This window comes from Ambystoma mexicanum, chromosome 8 (genome assembly GCF_040938575.1).
Source record: "Ambystoma mexicanum isolate Mex_15411 chromosome 8, UKY_AmexF1_1, whole genome shotgun sequence".
NCBI classification, from domain to species: Eukaryota; Metazoa; Chordata; class Amphibia; order Caudata; family Ambystomatidae; genus Ambystoma; species Ambystoma mexicanum.
The window spans coordinates 61183050-61202260 of NC_090929.1; the positions used below are offsets into that span (position 1 = coordinate 61183050).

The following is a 19211-nucleotide window of genomic DNA, read 5'->3' on the forward strand; positions in this document are numbered from 1 at the left end:
ACTGGAGTTGGCTTTAGCGATGCAGGCATTGTAAGAGGAGCTCTTTTCGTGAATGATGCCCTTTTTGTAATCCTTGGCGGCAAGGATGAAGTGAGAGGTTTGGGGGTGAGAGGAGCGGGCATTGTGGTGGGCGAAGACTTTGGCTTTCTGCAATGTGAGGGGAGCTACTGTGTTCATTGCTTCTGTGATTGTCAAAGTTGTATAGGTCTACTAAAACAGTTGGGCCGCTGTCTGAAATCTGAGGTTGCAGTAAATTGTCTAGCAATGGCAGAAGGCTAGTTTTAGTGATTTTTACTGTTGCTTTGCGTGGCAGTAGGTGGGAGGGGCAGGGCAGAAGGCTGGTGAGGGAATAGAGAAACGGATGATGATGTGATCGTTCCAAGGAAAATGTTGATTGGATGTGATGACAGATCCACCAATCCAGAGTCCGGCCCTTGGTATGCGTAGGGCTGGTAATCCGTTGGGTAAAACCTAGCTCTTTGAGAGAGTTAGCCATGGATGTGGCTTCAAGGTCTGACTCATTGAGTCCAAAGTTAAGGTCACCAAGAAGTATGGTTTTAGAAGTAGGTTTGGCATTGGAAAGTCGGTGAAGGATATCCTCTTCAAAGGAGAGGAGGGGGCCGGGGCACGGTAGACCACTTGTATATTTACTGAAGAGAGGGTCAGTTTGGTTGAAAGGAGTTTGCAGGCTGGGAGGTGAGGATTACGTATTTTCCAGATTGCTAGAGAGTCTATTGAGATAAGGGCAACCCCACTGCCTCTGCCATTGGGTCTATCATTGCAATGGATGGAATACTGAGGTGGTTTGGCAAGAGATAATGAGGGTCCAGAGGCAGCCTGGAGCCAGGTTTCAGAAATGGCTAGAAGGTTCAGGTCATTGAGGCCTGCAATGGCCAGTGGGTGGGCAGCTTTGAGTGGTGTTGCTGCGGGTTTAATGCAGGGCTAGCAGGGTTTAGGCTTGGCTTTACTCACACATGGGGTCTTTGTGTCTCCTAAGGAGAGGGTATTGGTGGGAGGGCCGGGTTGGCGGTACGCTTCCATTTGGGAAAGGCAGACACTCTTTGATGTGGCGTGTGTGGACTGCAGTGCTCTGAAGCACCAGCTGGAAAGAATTGGCCGTGGGGATTGCTATAGTTGCCCAGGGATTCATGTGGGTTCAAAAGGCCAGGGGCAGTGGCAGGGCTGGCAGGCTGAGGTATTTGCTTGTTGTTTGAGTTCATTAGTTGCCCAGATCTAATTCTGATATGAGGATTAGGCAGTTGGGCTAGAGTGAAGCTTGTAAGGTTGCATGGTAGCCTTGAAGAGGCGGCATGAATGTGTTTCTGGTGAGTTCGCGCTGAGAGGAGTCTGAATCTAGCCCGACTTCTGCATGGCAGCGTCGGAGGTGGTGGATCGGGTTTGTAGCAACAGGTATTATTGTTGAGGCCATGCGTGCCTCGCTGGGGTAGAAAAGCATACCCTGGTGCTTGCTGAAAGCTGTAAAAGTCTGGTATATCCCACACACAGCACCTGGGCACTGCTAGAGTGGCATGTTCCTGGTGGGCAGGGTGTCGTTTTGGGTGCTTGGGGGCTGGCTCTGCACTTGTGTGTGCGGTAGGGCTGGGATGGAGGAAGCGGGAGCAATGTGGAGACGGAGCGGGGGAGGCCACTGAGCAGTGACGGCAGCTGCCGGGGGCATGGAATGCGGCTTTGTAAAGCAAGAAGCATGACCAGGCAGGAGTGCCATTTTAGCTGGTTGGAGAAATGCATAAGGGGTGGAGGACAGGTCATCATGCGGTAGCATAGGGGACATAGCAAGGTTATCATGACACCAACAGGGTGAGCGTACCTTGAATTGAGCGCTGTTCATATGCTTCCATGGCCTGACAGACCCCGTGCCCGACAGGGGAAGCACATAAGGGCCTTGGAATGTTTACCTCTGCTCACATTTTCTGGACCACGAGTCATGAACCGAATTGGAAAGTTTGGCATGCTGGGTTGAACACTAACTGTGGTAAATGGATTCTGTGTGAAAGGGCGGGGGGCATCACAAGCAGGTGGTGATGCAGCAGACCTTTAGATACCTGGGGTGATGTATGAGAGGAAAAGATGCAACTTTCACTCTTGCAAACTTCGGCAGTTAACCGCTTTGCACCAGATGTCGGCCATTGGCTGAAAATGCCCCCAATACTTATTCGACAAGTGGCCCTGGCAACGGCCTCCTTCCAGAGTTGCTTATTTATCTTATCCAAAACATTCCAGTTATGTTGGGCAGAGTAGACTTTGGATTGAAGGGTAGTACAGACCACAACCTAAAAAGACCATACAGCATATGTCGCCATCCTACTCTGTATAATTCTGTCTCGGAAGGGGCACTGTGGTTGTGAAACATATATTGCTGGCTATCTCTGCTGGGCAACGCCATTGGCCGGAAATGCATGCGTGATATAGATGCTACACAGTCCATCTTGAATTAGTGGAATTTGAGAAAAGAGATGCGGTATTAAGGGAACACAGAGACACACAAATTCCCTGCAGTTCACCAATGCAGTAGGTGAGAACTTGGAAGCAGTTCAGCATTGACTGGGATAAAAGGGTGAACATGCTCCTTATGAGGTGGGTGAGTGAATCAAAGACAGTAACTAGATTAATAACTTGGAGGCCAAGGTTCTCTAGACATATCATCATCACAAACTGGGTGATAAAAAAAACATTCCAGGCACCAAGGGATGAGTTTACTCTTGGCAGGAAGGCTTTTATAAACCCTCACAATAAAGGCATGCCCTGATCACCCTGTACCTTCCCAACATCACTTCAATAGAAATGCATAGCTGTGTGAATGGAGGCCAACCTCTGCAAAGCTCGAGCAGCCTTTGAAGCAGACCCACTAGTTTTATTGAGGCAGAAATGGGGGAGGTGGGTGCTACCGAGTGGGAGCTAAAGGGGGCAGCAAGAGGTGCTGCAATACCACAGTAATATCTTGCAAATTCAAGTCTGCTCCTGGTTTGCTTTAAATACGTTAACATGGTGGACTACCTCAAGGACAGGCTCTTTGCAATGGGGAAAAAATGGGACAGTAATGTTTAAGATGTAATGTGGACAATGGTAACTTATGTTTAGTTTTATACATATTTTTGCGTTTTCAAAACTGAACAAAGCAGTGAAATAAACCACGAGTTATATAGCAGTAAAGCATAACTAATCAAGTAAGCAAACCTTACATTCGTGAACCTGCCCTGAGATCAGGGGAACAAAAGACAGGACACAAGTTGGGGAAGATGGAGCGAGAGAGATTGGGGGAGAAGAGTGTGTACCTTCTCAGTCTACCATTAGATCACCTTACACATTTCCGGTCGGCCCTGGATCAAGAGCCCATCTCATCATACAGTTCTACGATCATCCAACCAATCCAGGAATAACCTTCAGATTTTTTTCAAGCTTACACATCGTGTTCCTCCTCGTGAGAACGCTGGAGACTAATTTCTGCAACTCTGGGATTCTCTTTTCCTGGACCAGTGGCCTAATAATAATCCTATGGCCCCCTGTACCGGTCCCATACCCCTACACCCCACAGCAGGGTCACTGCTTCACTGAAAATGGTGACTGTCTATCTAATGTGTTTAAGAACCTTCAGGATGTCCTGCCAATAATTCTTAGCTACCTCACATTATTGCATGCTCAGCAGTCACTATTTCCTCTAAGCCTGCATTTGAACATAATCCGATGTTCACTGCCAAATGGAAACTAGACAGTCGACAAGATTCTGAAGTTAGCCCTCCGGATTCTCCCTCCCCCCTCCTGCTAGATTGCTAGTCCAGTCCAGTCCTAGAAACCACTTCACACCCCAAGTCTCTGGTCTCCCATCCTTCTTGTTGTTTCTTAACAACCTCTAGAGTGACGCTAAACATACTGTGTCCTATGTGAGCGTGAAACAGATTCAGAGCTTTTTCAGTGGTTCTTGGGCTGCTAAGAGAATACTCTGGGGTTAATATCCCCCATGTTCCTTTGCCTCCAGTTAATATTTGTACTTTAGTTACTGATAGCTCAACATCTTGCCGTAACTGGTTAAGAGATCGTACCTAGTTATACCCATGGAACCTCAGAGGTTCTCCTTACTATTAATGTTAAACCGATTATTCCTCCAGAGAGTAGACGAACACCAACACAGGCCTGACTGATTCAACGTCCTACACCAGGTACTGATCGGGCTCTTTGTTGGACAGAGTGACTATTGTTGTGAGAGTGACCCATTGGTCATCGTTAATTCCTTACGATCCTGTCTTCCCTGCATCCCTTCCGAAAGCGAGCTCAAAATACAGCACAGTTAAATATCTCAAGGTCCCAAAACCCAAGTCTGTCTTTGTCTTTTGAATCTTTGAAAGTCGTCTAAGACCACCAAGCCCTCTTATTCCTCCCCTAAAGAAAGTGAACCATCTCCCTGTGAACCTTGTTCATTTGCTTCTTGCTGACCTTCAATAGGATTCATATAACGCCAACTTGGGTAAGCCCTTAATCGTTACAAAGTGCAGCCCAAATATTGATGTTTAGCAGTGCTTATCCTCCAATCCCGCCCTGAACACCCTGCAGGATATTACTATCTTTACTTTCCTCTTGCCATCGCTCACTGAGTATTTAAAACCGTCTCTGCTCCACTGAAAACCAGTTATTCAAGTGGCCGTTATTGCAGGAGCTTGGCGTCATTATAGATTGTATCTCAAGGTTGTCTGTAACCAGAGACCTCTGATAACCTTAAATCCTCTCCAGTACTTTAAGGCATGGAGGGAAACCGGTCATGTATTAATAGTGAAATATCTGTGTAGGCCAGCAGTTAAAGCACCCATGTTAACATGGCACCCCTTTCATTCCATCCTGTTGACATATGTACCGTCATAACGGTTGTAAAGGGGGAACATGGTTATGGGGGAATCTTGCCGTGTGCCCCTCTGCAAGTGTTAGGCAAGATTGTATGCAGTACCCTTTGGTTGCACTACAGTAACCTTGACCTCCTGGCAATAGGGACCCAACCTTTAGTATGTCTGAACTACACAGGTTGGTAGTGTGGCTGAGCAGCCAGGCTTATCTCAAGAGTGGTCAATGTGAGCAGTAATGTTGTTTCACAGTAGCAGTTATTCAAATAAACACTTACACTCAAGGTTTCTTGATAAACCAATTATTAATTTATTTCACAGTCCGTTGTATAAGCCTTCTTCAGAAGGGAGCAATATATGTAACACTTAGAATACACTTCAAAACACACTCTTAGTTTCTCTTTGTCAGAGGATACCCATTGGGGATGGCACACAGACACTTCCTACACCCTCAGGCGACCTAAATAGCTAGGACACTGGACATTGATTTATCACTCGTACATTTAGAGCAATACTGAGTTTGGTGTAAAAGACAGAGAAATAAAACCAAGGTTAACAAATAATTCATAAACAGGTAAGTACTTTTTAAAACCTGCCAAAGCAGAGTAAATTAACCTTTTCCTGGGGGAAAGGCCAAAGCACCAAGTCGGAGGTAAAGAAGAGTCTCTCAGAGAGCCAGGACAGCCAATGTTAATTGCACAATGTCAAGGGGAGCTGAAGATCTTCTTTGTAGGTAGGGAAAGTCTTGCACAATGTTTTCAGAAATGTGTGTAGAAAATGGAACACTTGAAGGGCCACAAGCTGGGAGGCTTGTGAGGGGCAAAGCTACAGCAACTATGCAAGGTGCCAAGGCAGGTCTCAACTGAGAGCAAGTAAGGCTACACAACAAGAGGTAAGATCTCTTAGACTTTACAGTACCTCTGGTTAGAAGAAATGGTTCCAGCTGGCTTCTTTTCCTGTACAGCTCTGCATATCCTGTTTTTCCTGAGCCGCAGTTGTGGGGACAAGAGGGAGGATGTCTGTGGACTCCTGCTCTGCAATGGGTAAACTTCGATTCAGCGTTTCTTCGGTGTTTCAGCTCCTCGTGTCTGACAGCAAATAGCAACACAGCGGTTCTCAGATACCCCTCTGGACTTCCCTCGCATCTGGGGTCCAGCACTCTGTTGAGGTGGCTCAGGCTTGATCAGTCCTGCTTCAGGGAAGTCCGGAGGATCTTCCTGGCGCTCGGGTCCGACTTCAAAGCAACGTACACAATCTGGTGTTCCTCTCCCTGGCACTTTGGTTCCAACAGCAGTGGAAGTACAGCCAGCACCGAGAGGATGTCCAGACAGGCTTACTTTGGAGTTGATTGGTCCCACCAACTCAAAGGGAGAAGTCGTCCTTGCAGGGCTTCTCTAGTCGAGGTGAATTCGGAGCTTCAGCACAGCAGCAGGGCTTCACCGAGCAAACCAACAGTCCAGGAGTTGCAGCAGGAGTCTCTTCCAAGTTCTTCTTCGGATTCCTTCGTCCAGTGGTCGACTGTCTTTCAAGCCAAAAAGCTTTGCCTTTAATGCAGGTTTCTACCATTCATTCCAGTCTAGCTGCCATTCGGACAGCCAACTGGCCAATCACTTTTGGGTGCATTCCTGTAACCAAGGGGATTAAGCGCAGGGAGTTTCGGGCACCTCCCTCACTTCCTGTCCCTGCTAGACAAACTGCAGCCAGAGGCGGGCTTCACTTGTGAATCCCACCGAAGACAAAATGAACAAAGGGACCAAACCTGGGTTGGCGCGTACAAGAAGGCCCTTTCAAACAAGAATTGGCGAAAAAAGATGACTGGACCATTTTGACAATATGGGCACCCATGGGTGCTTTACCAAAGCTGCAACTGCAGGCTGCGGTAAAAATACACCATGGTAGTAAAAAAGTAAACCACTACCACCAGCCATTAATTGTAGAAAGGGTAACATAAAAATGTTACATGAGAAACTAGACAAAGGGGATACAAAGTAACCCCTCCAGCACCCTATGGTAAGATAGTGTGTGCGGGATCTAGAAATTTCCAAAATGTAAGTAAACTGCTCTTGGAAACAGTAGCTTACAAAAGAGAGGGTAAATCTAAGAGACTTCCCTGTGCCACTGCACTGATGGTGCTGTGTGTCAAAATGTAAAGATGATGCCTATGGAGTTTGCCAGACGCCAAAGTTAAAAGAAAGAGTCCAAATCACATTAAAAATACATGAGAGAGGGAGTGAGCAAAAGGACTCGCACTCTTCAGGTTAGAAATTAAAAGTCCTGAAGGTCCAGAAAAAGAGCTGTGGGTCTCTAAGGTAGAAAGGAATTAGCACATTTCTGAGAATTCTCACTAACAGCAAGTTCATCAGAGGGTCACGTCTTTCATCCATTCTGCAGTTGTACCGGAATCTGGGACTACTGGAATTAGGTACTGTGGGAGCTCTTCAAGGTTGTGGATTCTACAGTACAACCCGATCCCAGGGTGACCCTGTTGGGAATATGCAGTGCCATTAAAATCATCCAATGCACTATAAGTCCACTAAGTGCAAGACTGGTCACTGAAAAATGTGAAATAGCAGTGCACTGGGGTAAGATAAACCATCCCAAGCTGCCTAGATGGAGACCAATTTCCAGCTCACCCTGGATACAATCCTGGGGAAGAGGGTCTCGGTAAACATGCAATATTATGTCAACATAGATCAACAATTGTACTTGTCTAAAATGAACTTATTTGAAGTTGATTTTGACTGTTAATAGTTTCTTTTGTTCTTATGAAACTCCATTACAAATACTTTTTATTAGAAAAGTGTTTCTAAATTCAAACGTTTTTATAGCCCTAGTAAATTTTCACAGTCTTAGTATGATGCCCGTTTAGACGTGACACATCATGATCGGTCAGAGTGTGATATGTCATGTGTTTCATAGTGTCTCGTGATAGTGTCACAACTACCTATAAACCTCTAGCATCCCAGATACAAATAGGGAGACCTATTTATTGCATGCTGGCCCTGGTGGTTGGGGGGGCATTAAGATCCCATCCAGTTGAGCATGATAAGTCAGGAGACCAGAGAGGCACCCTGAATAAACTTTATTTAGAAACACCGCAGAGGGCTTTCTCGAGGACATGCAGTTTTAAGCGAACCCTTCTTGTTAAGCCAAGTTTGTATGCAGTACCTCATGGGACCACTACACACAACTAGGACTACTGGTGTAAGCAAAACCAACCTTTTGGTATACGTCTGCACTACACAGTTTTGTGGTAGCGCTGCTGAGCAGTCTGGCTTGGTTTATCTCAAGAGGGAATGTGAGCTGTTAGGATGTTACACAGAGGTCTATAATTACAAGTATTCAAATAGACTCTTCTACTCAAAATTTCTTGGTAAAAAACTTATTAGTTTATTTCACTGTCAGTTATAAAACATTCACTAGAAGGAGGCAATCTATATCACGCAAACATATACTTCAGAACTTCACAATATCAGGTTCTGAGGCATTTAAACTACTTTGAAGGAGGAGCAAAATGGCATTCAGAGCATTTGAAGTAGGAGCAAAAAGGCATAAGTTAATAAAACGAATATTACAGTTACTCTTAAACAGTGCAAATAGTTTGCGTTCCCCAGAAGAGTTAATTCAATGCAATAGGTTAGGCCAAAGTCAATGGGCTGAAGTCTTGTATAGGCTAAAGCAATTCTGGAAGTTAAATGGAGAAGTCTTTGCCAAAGTTCTCAGAAGTAGTTTGTAAAAAGTTTCATATGTTGGGTCACAAGCTGACTAGGCCTGCAAGTTGCCAAAGTTTCAAGCACTTTCGCAGTGAGAGCTAAGTTCTCTCGGTCAGGTTTTCACAGTACCTTACAATGAAGAAAAAGATGCAGCTGAAGACGTTTGTTCCTGGCAGTTCCTGCAGATCTTGCTGTTCCTGAGCCTCAGTCGTGGTGATAAGAGGGACGATGTCTGGGGACTCCTGCGCTGCACGGGGACTGGCCGAAAAAGCTGGCAAAGGCAAATCTTCAATTCCGGTAGCTGTAGTCAAGCACACAAACTGGTGTCCTCCCTGGCTATTCGGTTTCCTGCATCACTCTGAGGAAAATACAATCAGCTCTGAGAATGGTATCCAGGTGGCTTACGAGTTGATTGGTCCCACCAACTCAAAGGGAGAAGTCGTCCTTGAAGGGCTGCTCTGTCGAGATGAACTTGGTGATTTGGACCTGCAGCAGGGCTTCACTGGGCAAACCAACGGTCCAGGAGTTGCAGCAGCCGTCCTCTTTCAGCTCGTCTTTGGTTCTTTTGTTCCAGTGGTCGACTCTGCCTTCCAAACCAAGAGATTCTCCTTTTAAACCGTGTTCTCCCATTCATTCCAGCCTAGCTTCCACTCACCCAGCAGGGTGGCTGTCCTTGCTGGACAGTCAGCTAGCAAATCATGCCAGAGTGCATTTGGGTCTCCTAGGAGACTAAGCACAGGAAGTTGGAGCACCTCCCTCACTTCCTGCCCCCAGACACTCGGGCGCCAGAGGGGGGGGGTCTTAGTCCTGAAGCCCGCCCAAGGCATAGGAACAAAGGGGTCAAACCTGGTTTGGCGCGCAGAGACAAACTCTAGAAGGACCTTTCCAAAAAGAAATGGCAAAAAAAGGAGACCGCAGCCCGTTTAAACAAAGGAGGCTCAGACGCCATCTTGAAAAACATGGCTCCTGCGATTTAACGCTACCGGTGTTTGCGGTCGGGAAAAATCATGGTAGTTCGTTGTAAAAACACTGCCACCAGCCATTTCGAGAGGAAAGGGTAGCAGTTGACTGCTACATGAGTTTCTAGACATGGGGGATACTAAGTAACCCCTCCAACACTCTTATTGTAAGATAGTGTGTGCTGGGTCTAGGAATTTGAAAAGACTAGTAGTCAATTTCACTTTACTTTCTCTGGGAAACGGTTTATCCCAGAGAAGGTATTTAAACCTTGGGACAGCCTAAAAAGGCTTCCATGTGTCACTGCACTGAGGGTGCTGTGTTGATCAAATGAAAAGATGATGCCTATGGAGTTGTCTAAAACTCCACAATCACAGAAAACAGACAATTAAAAAGTATAGCCTCAAAGTCCAGCAGAAGAGCTGGGGGTCTCTAAGGTAGAGGGGAATTGGCACATTTATACATTTATGAAAATTCTTCATAACACTTGTCAATTTGCAAAGACTCCCAAAACCAGGACTTCAACTACTTGTAAACTGCCTATCCCTTATGTCTGCTGCTACCTGGCATTTTAAGGGTGCAAACCTGCTATTGCCAGGCCTGTAAAATGTTCAGCCAAACAAGAAATATCCCACAGACGATGGGACCACTGTGTAATATTAACCATTTTTAAACAAAGTAGGAAGTCACTAAGCAAGCATAGCTTTTTTAAAGCAGTACAAGGGGATTTTCAATATCTGTTTTTTCATGATTAATAATCTACTCCCAATTAACAATGATCACAACTTCCCTACCTGATTATCAGGATTAAGAACCTACCCGATGGTCATTATTACTAATACCTCACAAGGTCCGTATTGCTAATCCCTTTCTTTCCCATTAAAATTTCAGTTCTAGGAACCTTATTCAGTTCTGTGAATTGAGAATTCTTGCTAATCTGATCCTACGCCATTATTGCCCTACAAATGTACTTCAAATGCAGAGTTTGGGTTGTAATGTAAACTGAGTTCGAGGGGCAAGGGGGAAATACTCTTAAACTGCTTTAAAATAGTGAGTGTTCTGGTCTAATGCCTAAATCCATACACCCTGCACCCAGACGTTCTGGGTCATACTTATGTGCATCATGTTTGTGTGGCACTTGCTACCACTAGGTTCCTGCTTGCAACCTGTGCACATTGCTTTGCATACTTCTGTAACTTCGCCATCTCATTAATGTTCAGTTAAGTCTGTAAGCCTTTAGTTAGGTTTAATACGTGTTGGTACCCATTGCCAATCATGGTTTATCAGCAAGCTGCAAACTCTGGTTTAAAGTAAATATTATTTTGCACTAGCCATCATCCGGGTGCTGGATCATGTGATAATCCTTCCTATGAGGTCATTGCGGGTCATGTGGTATGTCTCTTCTGCAGTGTTTATCATTTTTGTGAAATCCCATGGATCCCAATTTATCAAACTGCGTAATCTTGAGCAAATCATTTTAATTTTTATTTTTTATTTAATGTGTTTAGTTCTTATGAACTTTCACATTCTAGAAATAAACATACATAAACACATAATTAACAAAAAAAGAAATAACACTACTAACCAAAAAAGTACCAAAGGCACAATAATAAAAGAACCATTTAAAGAAAAATTCCATTATAAAAAACAAACCAGCAGATCTATCTCACAAAAATAAAAATATGATTCAGATCAAATATTACAGCAATAGCCCTAAGCATTTAACAGTCCTACATTCAAGTGGGTAGATGACATTTCTTGAGTTTTCCTGCCCTCTTCAGGCTAAGCCAGACATGGTATAGCACTCACTATATGTACAGATTTGGTTTCAGTATTTAGACAATAGCACCAAAACAAGTAACTTGTTATACTATCAAAATTGGCAATAAAGGGATCTAGCAATAGAGAAGCCCAGACTCGTAGCATTCAGTTAAAACATGCAAAACGAAGCGGGTTCTGGGAGTCTCTACCTGCACGCACGCAGCCCATTGACCTGTTCTTGGGTGGATGGCCCCCCGGGGGAGTCTCAACCAAGTCATTAGCTCACTGTCCCTTTCACAGAGGAGAAATATCCCTGCATATCAGTCTTTGTCCTGCCCAGGGGCAGTCCAGCACCGAAATGCTAGGCAATTCTCCTCTGAACAAGAGTAGCAACAGCAACCCCATACATGTGTTTTAGCCTTGTTGGGCATCATCAGTGAGGTCGAGCTGTGCCTCTCTGAGAACAGTGAGCAAGAGGTCCACGCCTGGATTCCATTGGTAACTTAGGATGTGACCCAAAGTTACTTAATATGCAAAACAAAGGGGATTCTGGGAGTCTCTCTACTGGCCTTTGTTTTGCATATTAAGTAACTTTGGGTCTCACCCTAAGTTACCAGGGGAATCCAGACGTGGACCCCTTGCTCACTGTTCTTAGAGAGGCACAGCTCCACCTCACTGATGAGGCCCGATTAAGCCGAAACATGTGTCTGGGGTTGCTGTTGGTACTCTTGTTCAGAGGAGAATTGCCTAGCATTTCTGTGCTGGACTGCCCCTGGGCAGGACGAAGACTGATATGCAGGGATATTTCTCCTCTGTGATAGGGACAGTGAGCTAAAGACTTGGTTGAGACTCCCAGAGGCCAGCCACCCAAGAATAGGTCAATGGGCTGTGTTCGTGCTGGTAGAAAGACTCCCAGACCCGCCTTGGTTTTTCATTTTAAAATATGACAAGGTGTTTCCTCAAAATCCCAGAATACCACATAGCTGACATGTGCTTACTGCTTTAGCCAAGGCAAGTTCAGGTCTAATAATAGACAACAGAGGAAGTTTATCCTTAAAAGTAGAAGAAATCTGCACAGGATTGGAGAAGGGCAAAGTTTGAAGTACTTTTGAGGTTCTCTGAATTTGTGTGTCGGGTTTATCATAATAGAATGGTAACTTTTAAGCACTGACAGATGGGTATAGTTGGCAGTCAATTACATTGGTCTAATTTTAAGGTGATGCTTTTTTGTAATTAAGAGTTCCCCATCCCAATTCAGGATCCAATCTGTGGTTTCAAATGTCTTTTCTACCACTCTTGTGAATTTAGATTTGGTATTTGCGCTGATTTCTTCACCCAACATGAGGAGTAGAGGACATCTTGGTGACATTCTTGATGTTAGATATAGCAGACCTCTTCTTTTTAGTGCCAGCACCTCAAGGGATGGGAGTCCCAATTCTAATCTTATGATTCCTATTGGGACACTGGGGCCCAGTCCAAATATACTTCACCAAAATGTCCCCTCTATGATTTTGGGCCAGGTTAGGTCCTCTATACATAAGGCCTAAAGGCCATATAGCAGAGTCGCACAACAACTTTGCTTGTACAGCGGTGCATGCCAAGCATGCTGTATCCAGCGGCTTCTCCGACACATGTAGAAATCATAGAGGTCAAAGTGATTGCTTTCCTTTTCTTTTCCGCTATAATGGCAGAGTATTCGCACTTAGTTGACGATTCCAAGCCCTAAGTATTTGAAACACTTGACTTGTTCAATGCAATTTCCTGCCACCATCATAGGGGGTATTGCTAAAGGCCTATGACTGAAGTGCATCACCTTTGTCTTATAATTTATTTGAACACCATTAAGGTCTGCATATCTCTGCAACTCCTTGAGCGATCTTTTAAGGCCTGTTTAGGTGCAATCACATAACACAAGATTGTCTTCATAGGACATACATACCACTTTCTCATTATTGGGGCGGGGCGGGGGCAGTTATGGACACTCCTCGGGCATCCAGGCAGATCTGCCAGATATATCTTGAAAAGCAGCAGTGCCATCATGCAGCCCTATTTGGCATCTCTCTGGGTGTCAAAGTGGCGCATGACGGCCCCCTGGCAATCCAGTCTCACTCGCACCCATAGTATTTTCGTGAAGCCCTCTCACAGCCTGCAAAAGACTATCCGGGCAGCCATAGGGTTCAAATTTCAACCAGACTTTCCCTATCGACCGTGTCGAAGGCCGCCCAGAAGTCTATCATAGCTACGTGCAAATAGGGATTGTCCCTAGATCTTGTCTCCCTACATAGGGAATCCATATGCCAAAGACAATGTGTAGTACTGCATCCAGTCTGGAAGCCATTTGGAATTGGTCCAATAAGCTAGCGGAATGGGACCATTTTTCCAAGGCATCCAGTATTGGGGAAGCACACATTTTCCCAAAGATATCGAGGATAACCAAGAGTCTAAAGTTTGCAGGGACCAGTCGTATGCCATTTTCATAGAAGAGTACCAAAATATGATGTCCGCCATGAGGCGTTTATCGTGCTTTCTTCACAAACCTTGGTAAACACTATGAAAAGGAGTTTGGCCCAGAATTCAGGGGCTCTTTTCAGGACAATGTTAGAGCGGCCATCAGGGGCACACGTCGCTTAACCTGCACATTTTGGTTTCAATGTCGTCCAGATTAAAGTGTATTTTAAAACTCTGTACAAGTAGCTTTCACCTTTTTGGGCTTCTTTAGAGTAGTAAATGTATCATATATGTAATTGGACCACTCTTGTGTGTCAGTCGCTGCGTTTGCTGCCACCTAATCCCTCCTCCCACCCCTGCCACTGACTCTCATAACGGCTTAGCACTGGCTAACCTCCATTTCTCCACCTTCAATAATCTGGACATCCTTGCCCCTAACATGAGGATCTGCATGAAGCCTACCTCCAGTACAACTCTTGATATGACTCAGACTTTGCTGCTCTGAAATGCAAGTGCAAAGCTGCTAAGCAGAAGTGGCAGGCCTCAAGTACACTCTCTGACAAACTGGCCTGTCGCCTGCTCCAAAGACAATATCGACTCTCCATCCGCTCTAAGAAGAGGGCTCATGTCTAAGCCTGCATCTCTGGGGCCACCAATAACACGGCTAAACTTTTGAAAATCTGCAAGGAACTTGCTAATCCTACTGCAGTTTTCTCTTCTATCCCCTCCAAGGTCCTCTGCACTGGCCTCCCACTTCTCCATCAAAACTCAGAACATCCTGTCCTCACTTGCAACTACTCCTCTCCCCACGCCCCCTCCCCTGACCCCCTTTCCCCCCACTCGGGTCCTCCCCTTATCCCCCACTCTCCTCCTCTTTACTATTGCACCAGATGAGGTCTCTAGAGTAGTCTGCTCTATGAAAGTCTCCTCCAAACAGGCGCTCCCCTGCTCTGCAGAACTATCAAGGACAACCTATCCTCTCTCGCACCTGCCTTGGCTGACTTCTGTAACCATTCCTATGCCACTGGCTCTTTCCCACAACCCCTCAAGCACTCTTGTGCACCCTCCCCTAAAAAAGCAGTCTGTTGACCCCCCCCTCCTTTCCTGCTATCACCCTATCTCTATCACCCCTTTCTTGGGAAAACGCATGGATAAATTGGTCATCCCCCAACTGACCCACCATTTTGACTCGGCTGGCTGCCTCCACGACCACCAGTCTGGCCTCAGAGCATCCATAGGCACGGAAACTGTTCTCCTGAACACCTGTGATGACCTGCTCTCGAATCTGGAATCAAACTCCCTCTGTTCTGATCCTTCTCGATTTTTCCTCTGCCTTTGACATGGTCAATCATGCCATCATAAATAGTCTCTGTGATACCCTAGGCATCACGGACCGGGCTCTGGCCTGGCTGACCACCTTCCTTTCTAACCGACCCTGCTAAGTGCAATTGGGCCCTTTCCTCTCCTCCAGCTCACTCTCTGCCTGCGGCGTTCCTCAGGGCTCTATCATATCTCTGTGGTTCTTCAATATCTACCTTGCCCCTCTGGCCCACTTGGTCTCCACCTTCTCTCCTCACTTCCAGTGTTATACTGATGAGAACACAGCTCTCCTTTTAAGCTTCCATCCTCGACTTCCTCTCTCATACCCGACTGCCTGACTGCTATTCAGGCGTGGTGCTCGAACAATCTCTGCCTAAATGCCAGTAAGACGGGCATCCCTCTTATTGGGACGCGTGCCCCCTGTTTCTCTCCGGCACGCTCATTGGGTCCCCTCCGCTCACCCTCTTGTGAGGGAAAAACCTTGGTCATCTTCAACTCCCCTCTCTCCTTCTCTCTTGCTTATCACGGACTCTGCCAAGAAGTCCAACATTCAGCTCCACCTTCTAAGATGCATTCTCCCTTTCCTCACCTTTCCCCAGAAGCTCCATGTCTCCAGAGCTCTGGTTCTTTCTAGGCTGGACTACTGCAACAGCCTCTTCCTCAATCTGCCCCTTTCCTCCCTTCATCCTCTCCAATTAATCCAAAATAGGGCTGCAAGACCTGTCCTTGGCCTCAATCCCAGGGACTGCACCGCTCCAGCCCTAAAATCTCTCCACTGGCTCCCAATGACTGCAAGGATCAAATCCAAGACCCTTTGCATCATCCACAAGGCTGTCTGAGGCATGGGACCTCGCTACATCCAGCTTTTGCTCCCCAAATACCTCCCTGATCGAGTTATTCGGTCCTCTAGCTCCAACGTTTCTTCAAGCAGAGAGTGGGAGGTAGATTCTGACTCTTCGGCAGGAGCCTCCCTCTGGAATGGCCTCCTTGCCCCCATCAGACTAGAGCTGGATCTCCTTAAGTTCCAGAAACTTCAAAAGACTTTCCTTGTTCTCCTCCTCCTTCCCACGCCCCGTCCCATGCTAATGTCCCCCTGCTGCTGCGACTGGTGCCTGGTCCCTTATGAGTCTTACAGGGGCCAGGCCCTCCTCGATCAGTCTACTCCAGCACCCCTAACCAGCCCTTGCCCTCGGGCACCCTTCCCGGACTAGCCTGAATCTGGTCCACCCCACCCACTGCACTGGTTTCCATTCCCCTTCATTCCCCGGACACTTGTCCTCTGTGGCTCCCCATAGTACTTGCTCAGCACCTTAGCTCCCCCTGCACTCTTTCTCCCCCCTCCGCCTTCACTCATCCCAACCCATCTGCTCTGTCCTTCACCCTCCCCTTGAACTTTTGTCACTGCACTGGCACGGTCAGAATGCCACAGGGCCTAGTATGACCGTTACTGTTTTTTCCTCTGTCGCCTCCCCCTATTTTCTGTCTTGTGGCACATGGAAACACTTGTGTATATGCGCCTTACAAATGTCCAATAAATAAAATTAAGCTAACCAGGCTCTCCTCAACTAGAAGCAGGCGCTAAATAGCTCCCACAACTTCAAACTCTGGCTACTGGTGCATGTGCTGTTCATTCTAAGAAGTTAGCAGATTTGGCTCAAAGCAGAGGCACCACAGGTTTCCTTAACTTAAGTCAGCATATGCGTTCTTAGCATGCACTTTCTGTGTGGTGATCTGAGCTTTGGCATAAGAGAAAGTACTCTGGTGCTACAACTTGTTTTTTTTAGAACTTATTGTAGGTAAATTATGCGGTACTTGCACAATTTTTTAACCATTCAATGTTTGCCTTCTGTATGTGTTGGGGTCTAAAGAAGCAAATAGAATGTTCATTTGACGTGACCAGAATATTATGATGATTAAGTCAGGTACTTGTGTATAGAGGGTACCAACTGTTTTGTGTAATGCGTTCAGTGCTTGAACGCTTTCTTGAATTTGACCAGGAGTCTTGGATTGAGGTGCTCGTGGCCTCACTTTCCAGGCCCCACAATTAGGACATGCATGTCTTAAATCCACTGGAGTGGTTGGATATGAACCAGTAGTTTGCTTCTGTGAGTACTTTTTGCTGAAGTGACATTTACTCTATTTCTTCTCTGCAGGCACCTGTAGATAATAATTGCTGTCTCTTCTCCTCTCAGCTCCAGCTCCTCCTGGCACGTTGGTCCCCATGAAGTTCCCAGTGCATCACCTGGCTCTCAGCTCTGATAACCTGACACTCTCTGTCTGCATGACGTCCGGGGAGTACGGCTCCTTCATCTCCTTCTTTGATGTCCGCACTTTTGTCAATGAGGTAAAGCCACTCTCATTCTGGCAGCTCTGTAAACTGGATGAGTAGCAGGGTCGGGCACGGACATAAACTAGTCCGAGCCAGCAGATAAAGCGGCCACATTCAAAAATCGCCACCATCAAAATTGTTTCAATAGTATCTGGGGTGGCATATTTTGAGACTATTTGTTAAAAATGTAACATTTTGAAATATTTGTTGTGCAACCAGCTGCAGAGTTGCACCAATACATTTAAGTGGCCACCACTGGCCTAGAAAAGTGGCCTCACTAACCTGTCAGGATGGTCCTTTGGGCTTTGCCTTATTGCCCTATGGACCATTCCGAGCCTGTGGGGAGGAAAGGGTGATCGTTGTATGCCTGTTGGCAGTGAATTGAGTATGAAAAAGCCTCTGGCCAAACATGTATGCATATATTGAGGCATTTCGTACGGTGCAAACAAAAGTGAAAATCACTTCATTATGCTATTGGTGTCATGAACTACAGAACACGCCCCTTTTGGACTTCCTGGTCCTTGTCTCAACGGGGCTTACACTCCCTTGTACTTCCAACATGGCTGTCCACTGTGAAACCCTTACCTCGCTTTACACCTTGGACGTAGCGTGTTCTATTAATAGACCCCGCCTCCCGCGGCTCCGCACGTCTCAATGCTATTGCGAAGTAGCGACCAGACGTGTGCTCCGTAGCTCGCGGTATTGTTTTCCTTGCTTCTTCCAGCCTACCCCATTCCTAGTCCCTTTCCTTCCTTTCTTGATTCCTGGACTCGTGTGCTAGTAGCGCACTCTGTAGTTTCCCGGATTCCTGGATCCTTGCATCCCGGAACTTTGAACGCACGCTGGAGTTGGAAGAGACTCGTGCAGCCTTATTCAAGACTCGATCCGTCTGCAAGAAGGCATCGATCAAGAAATCCAGCAAAGATCGAATTCAGGTGAGAAGGGGGGAACTCCTTGACAGTTTGAGACGCCAACCGACCGTACTCTATATGGACATGGAAGCGGCCGTACAGGACCTGATGCGTGGCATGCAAGAGCTATCAACCGAAGTGCAGAATCTAAAGGTGGAAAACAATTATTTGTATCCCGTGATTCTGCCACAAAAGAAAGTGTGTTGTTGGGCGGCATAGTGGACAAATACGATGGGTCGGCAAAAACCCTTCGCGGATTCCCGGATTCATGTTTGGTCCACTTTACTTTTAAGCCCTACAACTTTTCAACTCCCAGGGCTAAGGTGGGGCTCATAATTTCCCACCTTTCAGGAAACGCCTTAACCTGGGCTACGCCCCTCGTTAATTCCGGCGATGCTCTCCTAGATGACTATGATGGCTTCATACAAGCCCTTAAGACCATGTTTGACCGTCCAGAGCAGGTCTATAGTGCCCAGGAACGCCTGTTAGACTTTCAGCAAGGATCCCAGGATATGCTCACCTATGTTACCCGATTCAAGCAATTAGTCAAGGAAGCTGATTGGTCCCCTGAGGCGAGTTTTACCCTTTTCAGGAGAGGACTGAATGAGGAGATTAAGGATGAGTTGGCCAGAGTGGCTCGCCCAAACTCATTCCAGGCACTAATGGACCTTGCCATGCAAATAGATTTCCGTATCCAGGAAAGGAAGGCAGAGAAGAAGAAATCCAGAGGTAATCCTCCGAAGCGGTCCTTTGAGAGTATCACCAAGACGGACACAAACCCAGGCTGTCTCTGAACCAGAACCCATGCCGATAGGAGCCTTCCGTGGACCTATATCCCCGCAAGAAAGAATGAGAAGGATTCATACGGGGTTGTGCATGTATTGTGCCTCAGACAAACACTTGGTTAGGGAGTGTCCTCTAGCCC

General features: G+C 46.4%; 1 protein-coding gene across 3 annotated transcripts in view; it reads left to right on the forward strand.

The window, feature by feature from the left end:
- Nucleotides 1–19211, forward strand: part of NUP214 (nucleoporin 214) — a 1006718-nt gene that overhangs the window by 63735 nt on the left and 923772 nt on the right. For all 3 annotated transcript variants that reach the window (XM_069609281.1, XM_069609279.1, XM_069609280.1), the window contains exon 3: nt 17239–17390. In XM_069609281.1, coding sequence (XP_069465382.1) covers nt 17239–17390 — 152 coding nt within the window. The remainder of the gene's footprint in view (nt 1–17238; nt 17391–19211) is intronic.